The 7,340-nt window shown below is 44.4% G+C and overlaps 2 protein-coding genes across 2 annotated transcripts; both read left to right on the top strand.

Moving 5' to 3' along the window:
- The first annotated feature begins 1,553 nt into the window (after positions 1–1,553).
- LOC143259435 (uncharacterized) lies at positions 1,554–3,869 on the top strand. The gene is made up of 3 exons (XM_076521667.1): positions 1,554–2,390; positions 2,488–3,086; positions 3,185–3,869. Exons 1-3 carry the CDS (start codon positions 1,554–1,556, stop codon positions 3,867–3,869), a joined length of 2,121 nt encoding a protein of 706 aa, XP_076377782.1.
- Positions 3,870–4,483: 614 nt separating this feature from the next.
- On the top strand, positions 4,484–6,964 carry LOC143259436 (uncharacterized). The gene is made up of 3 exons (XM_076521668.1): positions 4,484–5,719; positions 5,939–6,065; positions 6,174–6,964. Exons 1-3 carry the CDS (start codon positions 4,484–4,486, stop codon positions 6,962–6,964), a joined length of 2,154 nt encoding a protein of 717 aa, XP_076377783.1.
- Positions 6,965–7,340: the final 376 nt, after the last annotated feature.

Consider the following 7,340-nt stretch of genomic DNA (forward strand, 5'->3'; position numbering starts at 1 on the left):
CCAAGTTCGCAGAAGGCTGAGGGAGGCGACTTTAGAGATGTGGCAGCAGAAATGGTCGTCCTCGACGAAGGGTAGGGAAACCTTCCAATACTTCGGCGAGGTATCAGATCGACTCTCAGCGAGCTGGATCAGAGTCGACCATGATGTAGCGCAGTTCTTGAGCGGACACGGAGACTTCCGTGCGAAGCTCAAGACGTTCGCCCTGGTCGACGATGAGTTGTGCGAATGTGGGGAGGAGGAAACTCCAAACCACGTCCTCTACGATTGTCAGCGTTACGTAGAGGACAGGGAACACCTACGCCAGGCGGCGATTCGAGAAGGATTTCAGTGGCCGATCGACAAAGCCAGCCTGGTGTCAGAGCAGCTATTTAAGGAGTTCCAGAAATTCGCACGATCCGTAAGAACGACTAAGAGACGAACATAGAACGAAACTGCATACGGAGCGTGGACTCGTCCAGCTCCGTCGATGTACGGCATGCTGGGCGAACCCCTCGGGGTTCGTCCCCTCGGGCCAGGCTGAAGCCCCTCTTGCGGAGATAAAAGACTTTAACACTACTCCGTAAGAGTGCCTGGATTGGGTTGGACTCGAGGTGGCAGTGGGAGTAGCACGCTGTCTTCCCCTGATACGATAGTGAACGAGGGTAGAGCCCGAACATCAGGCATAAGTCGCAAGAGCGGCCGGTATGGTCCACCAAGGACTTAGGTACGGCCCGTCTCTCAGAGACCAACAGTTAACGACGACAACACTAACTGTCATACGCAAGGTCGCGAGTTAGCGGGCATAACTATTGCGGCCGAAACATTGGTCCTTCGAGCCGGATACCAGATTTCGGATTTCGGTATACAACAATCGGTTACGGAAGTTCAAGCAGCGATCCGTGAAGTGAATCTGAGCAATCCATCGGAACAGGACTGTTTTCTACAATTCACGTCACGACCCTGCCGATCATCGATTCAGGAGAAGTCAGGCGAAATATCAAGTCGCAACTTTGTGTCAACTGGGTGACATTGTACATCGGTCGGAGATACAAGGGTGATTGCGGTTCAGTGGACCTTTACATCTATCAAAGGTGAAGAGGAGTAGCAAGGTCCAGCGGGAACGGGTGTAATAATAGTTCACAAAATCCACAATTCGGAAAGGATTCACCGAATCAATTCATCGGAGCGATTCATCATATCGGGAACCAGCACGGCTTGCTGATTCATCATCGCAGCAATTGTCATCGGGCATAACGGCTACCGGTCCATAGGAGTGAGCATCACCGGTGTCCTAGTCCTGAGAGTAAGTCCTTTCCAACAAATTCGACTTGCGTATTTTATATTTTGGCGGAAGTTCGAATGTGTCATGGGAAAGGAAAAGAGTGGGGAGACGTTTCGTCCGGGGCCCGCTAGAGGACTCATCAGTAAGGCTATCCTAGCGGGCCCTTGCCTTAGACGTAAGGGTAGGACGAAGTCTCGGTGTATATATAGGGATCGGAACGGATCGGCTACTAGCGGGAAGAGGAGCCCTCTGCTGGCGGGTCTGGAGGTAGCCGCCACGATATATTGTAATCATGGAGGCTGAATTAAAATCTTTAGTTAGTGAGCGTGGTATGATTAAGGCAGCGCTTACGCGGTTAAAAAAGTTCTTTAAAGAACTCACGGCTGAAACTTCCATAGGTTCATTGCAAAAAAGGCTTGAAGCGAATTTGGGATTGTACGATAACTTCAATAGAGTGCAAAGCAAGATTGAATTGTTTGTAATGGGCACAGAAGCGGCAGCTGCTCATGAGATCGAACGGGAGGTATTTGAGGCTACATATTTCGATTTAATTGCGGAAGTAGAGGCGTATATTGCATCTGCACGGTCATCGGGTAAAACTCAAGGATCCTCAAGTTCACAATTCTCATCTGCCGTGTCTTCCCTTGCAACCCCCGCACAGCTAGCCGTAAAATTACCGACTATTCAGCTGCCGTCATTTGACGGTAATTATAGCGACTGGGTGAAATTCTGGGACACGTTTCTTTCGCTAATTGATAGCAATGATCTATTATCTGATCTTCAAAAATTTCACTATCTGCATACCTCATTAAAGGGAGCTGCTGCTGCTCGTGTGATTCAGTCTCTTGGAATTTCGGACGCTAATTATAAGTTGGCACGGGATGCTTTAAAAACTCGTTATGAGGATTCGACGACATTGTTAAAACATCATGTCAATGCGTTGCTGGACTTAGCTCCAGTTTCAAAACAATCGCGAGCGACATTGCGGGAATTTATAGATGATGCGAATAATCATCTAGCGGCTTTACAATCATTGGCCAGTCCTACAGAAGTTTGGGATACCCTGGTTGTCCAAATACTGTCCAGAAAATTAGATGTGATTTCTTTGAGAGAATGGGAGAAGCAGATAGTAACTTCTTCCGGGAAGATTACATTTAAACATTTTGTAGAATTTTTTTCTCGCGGAGGATAGGTCGCGATACCTCGAAAATATTGCAACTACGCAGGTAGGAGCAGGAGGGTTTGAATGGCGGTCACAAGGTTCGGGCGTTCGTAAATTTGAAAGGTTGACCACTCACGTTTCTAGTGCCAGCTCACAATGCTCATGTTGCCGCGGTAATCATCCATTATACAAATGTGACAAATTTAAGAAGCTTAATCTTAACGACAAAAAGGAAATAGTTCAAAACTCTCAACGATGCTACAAATGTTTGGAAACCGGGCATCGGGTACAGAACTGTACACGACGGAATTGCTCTATATGTGATAGGAGGCATCATTCTCTATTACATCGTGATAGTAAGATCAAACATACTGAGAAGGAGAATGATGATAAGCAGGAATTGTCACCTAATACATCGCAACAGTCATGCATCGCAAATATTGCTAGTGACTCGGTTGACTATACCATTTTATCGACTGCCATTGTGTATATAGAAGATTGTAAGGGTCAAAGGCAGGAGTGTAGATTATTATTAGATTCCGGATCTCAAACTAATTTCATAACGCTTGAATTTAGCAAAAAATTGGGAATACCATCTATTCCAGTAAAAACGAGGGATTCAGGATTAGGAAGAATTCCGAACTCAATCAAAGGTCGGGTAGAGTTAAAGCTGTTTTCCAAATGCAATAATTTTCGGACTAATATCTCTTGTTTAACTATCAATAACATAACGGAGGACATGCTAATATGCCTCTAAACAGATCAGCAATATCAGTACGAACAAATATATTTCTGGCGAATTCGCATTTTGACAGTTGCAGAAGAGTAGATATGCTCGTCGGCGCTGGTCTATTTTGGAAGGTTTTGTGTGTCGGTCAACACAAAGCCGGGCCTGAGCTATTATGGCAGAAGACTCAGTTCGGTTGGGTTCTAGGGGGAAAATTGACCTGGCCAGCTAGCCACGCGCCGAATCTCACGAATAGATGTAATTTGCAGGTAGTTACAAATTCCGAATTGCAAGGTCAGCTAGAAAGATTTTGGAAGATAGAAGAGTTACCGCGTACTAATAATCAAATAGATGACTGTGAAGCGCACTTCTTAGAAACAGCTCATCGGGATTCGAGCGGCCGGTACGTAGTTAGCATTCCATTCAAGGATAACCTTACTAAGTTAGGCAATTCACGCGACCAAGCCGAAAGGCGTTTGCTTGCGTTAGAACGAAGAATGGTCAGGCAGCCTGAACTGCGGGAACAATATGTTCAATTCATGAATGAGTATGAGACTCTGGGACACATGTCCCAAGTTTCGGATACATATAATGCTTCTGAGTTAAATTATTATCTCCCTCATCACGCCGTCTATAAGCATAGCAGTACAACAACAAAACTTCGTGTAGTATTTGATGGTTCGGCTAAATCATCTTCAGGTCTTGCATTAACACGTTAAGCGCCACGCCGAATTTTTGCGCCTTTCCGTTGAAGCCACAGTTAGCCGTCAGGCGGGCCCTACCGGGCAGCGCGCCGATAGGCGAGCCAGAGTATAAACAGATAACGGGTAACGTAACCCGGGTTGAGGACCGGAGCTTGTCTTCGTATGTTTATCTTTCCACTTGCAGATAAACTGTACTCGAGAGCCTGTCATTTTCTGATCGTAATAAATACTATGTATATACTTTGTTTATATCCTTATAGTCCCTTCTCCTTGGTAGAAGATAAAAAAGCAATCAATGAATGCTACGAGGCGTATAAATAAGTATTCTATTCTATTCCTTGAAGCATTGACCAAACAAAAACCGATATCGCATAATTTAAATGTTCAGTCTCACAAATACGCAAGGACCGACACACGCGCCGCGATAGAAGAACGAAAAATCTGTCGCCGGTCCGCAGGGACCGGCGTGGCCTGAATGGAAAGTCTAGCGCCGGTCCCTAGGGACCGGCGTGGCGCTTAACGTGTTAAACAACACACAATTGGTAGGTCCCACGGTGCAAAGCGATCTATTCTCAATATTAATTAGATTCCGTTTGCATAAATATGTTTTGAGTGCTGATATAGCTAAGATGTATAGGCAGGTGTTGGTTGAGGTTAAAGATAGGCGGTTCCAACGGATTCTGTGGAGAAGGAATACGACAGATCCGATTCAGACATATGAACTAAACACGGTGACATACGGTACAGCTTCCGCAACATTTCTTGCAACACGAGTATTGCACCAAGTCGGCCTTGAATGTGCGGAACGTTTACCGGAAACTAGTAGAATTATAATTAATGATTTCTATGTTGACGATCTGCTGACCGGTACGGAAACCATTTTGGATGCACAAAAATTGAGGGATGAAATAACGAATATTTTAGAACAGGCCGGGTTTCAGTTGCGGAAATGGGTAACAAATAGTCCAAACATTTTAAAAAACAATTTAGAGCCTGTTGAGGAAAAGGAAATTAGCATCGATAAGGATCCAAAGACACTTGGTTTATTATGGTCACCAGACGAGGATCTACTCAGATTTTCTTTGTCATTCGAGAAACATAGACGAGTTACAAAACGCGTTATTCTTTCGGAAATAGCCCAGATTTTTGACCCGTTGGGAATCATAGGGCCAATTATCACGCGGGCGAAGATAATCATGCAGGAATTATGGCAATTAAAAACAGGCTGGGACGAATCGATTTCTCAGGAGTTGCATACTCAATGGCAGCAGTATCGCAATGATTTACAGGAATTAGTTTCATTAAAAATTCCGCGTGGCGTAGCAATGGGTAAGCTTGAAAGCACTGAATTACATGGCTTTTCGGACGCATCGGAAAGGGCTTACGGGGCGTGTGTCTATCTTCGGTCCTTGACGACGTCAGGTATTTGGGAAGTACGCTTGCTTTGTGCAAAATCAAGGGTTGCGCCCTTAAAAACAATTTCTGTGCCTCGGTTAGAGCTTTGCGGGGCATTACTACTAGCTCAATTAGTAGACAAGGTAAAGCGTGCTTTAAGCATGCCAATAAATAGCATTCGTTATTGGTCGGACTCTACTGTTACGCTCACTTGGCTAAAACAATCTCCAAGTAGATGGAACACTTTCGTAGCCAACAGGGTATCGGAGATACAGGTATTGAGTGATAGTGAGCATTGGTATCATGTAGCTTCACAAGATAATCCAGCGGACATGATATCCCGCGGTACAGCACCTTCTTTCTTGGCGTCCGCTGACATTTGGTGGGCAGGTCCGGCATGGCTATCAATGGATTGCAAGCATTGGCCTGAATCAAAGATCCAAACGGTCGACGCACCCGAAGAGAGGCAGGTAAATACTACCATGGTTGTTTTTAAAATAGCAGATGATAGTATATTTAAAAGGTTTTCCAGTTATTCACGTTTGGTGCGAGTAACTGCTTATTGTTTGAGATTCTTTAATAATTTACGGGGATTGCACAAATCCAAGTCAAATTAAATTTACAAAACAAGGGCATTAGCTATTGCGGAGTTGCGTTTAGCAGAAGAAACTTTGTTGCGCCTTGCGCAGGAAGAAGGTTTTTCGGAAGAGCTATCCGCACTACAGAAAACGCAATCGCTTCCCAGATCAAGTACATTGCTTTCGCTTAACCTTTTTCTGGATAGTGGAGGATTAATCAGGATGGGCGGTAGGTTAGGTAAGGCTCCTATAGTATATTCAAAAAAACATCCTGTTATACTACCGCGAAAGCATCCACTAACGGATTTAATTATCAGGTATGAACATATTAGACTTTTGCATGCAGGTAGCGAACTTGTAACGGCTTCGCTGCGCGAAAAATATTGGCCGTTGGCTTGTAGGCAAAATATAAGGCGCATAGTTAGGAGTTGCGTAAAATGTTTCAAAGTGAATCCGCGGGATATAGAATGTATCATGGGTGAGCTACCTGCTGCTCGAGTGACACCGGCGCGGGCATTTCATACCTGCGGTATTGATTATGCGGGTCCCTTTCTCACTAAGGAAAGAACGAGAAGTAAGGTGACTACGAAATCTTATTTGTGCGTATTCGTATGTTTTGTTACCAAAGCTGTTCACCTGGAATTAGCCACAGATCTCAGCACGGAGGCATTTCTGAATTGTTTTAGAAGATTCATAGCACGTAGGGGTCGATCCCACTGTATTGTTACGGATAACGGAACAAATTTTATTGGAGCTCGAAACGAGCTAAAGGAATTAGGAACATTGTTAAATAGTAACAAATATAATTCAAAAATTTCGAACTTGTTAAGCGAAGAGCGTGTAGAGTGGCGACTGAGTCCTCCACATGCGCCTCATTTTGGAGGATTATGGGAGAGTGGAGTAAAATCAGCCAAATACCATTTAAAGCGAATTATCGGCGAACAGCGGCTAACGTTCGAAGAATTATACACATTGTTAACGCAAGTCGAATCTTGTCTAAATTCACGACCAATAAGTCCAATATCATCCGATCCAAATGATTTAAATCCTCTCACTCCTGGGCATTTTTTAATAGGTGATGCTCCCACCGCATTACCAAGTCCTGATCTCACGGACATATTAAGACGAATCGATTAAGCAGATTTCAACTAATACAACAGATGTTCCAGCATTTCTGGCAGCGTTGGAAAAGGGAATATTTGCATCAGTTGCAGCAGCGCTCTAAATGGCGTACATCTTCACCACAGGCATTGGAAGTTGGTACCTTGGTTCTTATCAAGGAAGATAATCTGCCACCATTGCGTTGGCGTTTGGGCAGGATCAAGGAGCTTCATCTTGGTACTGATGGTGGAGCACGAGTAGCGACAGTCAAAACTGCGGATGGCATATTCAAGAGGCCAGTTGCAAAATTATGCATGCTACCTATAGAGGACACCGACTCCAAATCAGATGTCAATGATTCGAATATTGATAAAATCTAGATTATATTGTATATATTTATATTTATTAGTTA

This window comes from Megalopta genalis, chromosome 5 (assembly GCF_051020955.1).
Source record: "Megalopta genalis isolate 19385.01 chromosome 5, iyMegGena1_principal, whole genome shotgun sequence".
NCBI classification, from domain to species: Eukaryota; Metazoa; Arthropoda; class Insecta; order Hymenoptera; family Halictidae; genus Megalopta; species Megalopta genalis.

Bases quoted from the DNA above. Each gene is read 5' to 3' on its own strand.
- LOC143259436 (XM_076521668.1), top strand. From the start codon at position 4,484: ATGTATAGGCAGGTGTTGGTTGAGGTTAAAGATAGGCGGTTCCAACGG. The intron at 5,720-5,938 runs GTAAATACTACC...CGCCTTGCGCAG, and splicing joins ACGCACCCGAAGAGAGGCAG to GAAGAAGGTTTTTCGGAAGA. The intron at 6,066-6,173 runs GTAAGGCTCCTA...TTTTGCATGCAG, and splicing joins CAGGATGGGCGGTAGGTTAG to GTAGCGAACTTGTAACGGCT.
- LOC143259435 (XM_076521667.1), top strand. From the start codon at position 1,554: ATGGAGGCTGAATTAAAATCTTTAGTTAGTGAGCGTGGTATGATTAAG. The intron at 2,391-2,487 runs GTAACTTCTTCC...GCAACTACGCAG, and splicing joins GAGAATGGGAGAAGCAGATA to GTAGGAGCAGGAGGGTTTGA. The intron at 3,087-3,184 runs GTTAAAGCTGTT...GCCTCTAAACAG, and splicing joins TCAATCAAAGGTCGGGTAGA to ATCAGCAATATCAGTACGAA.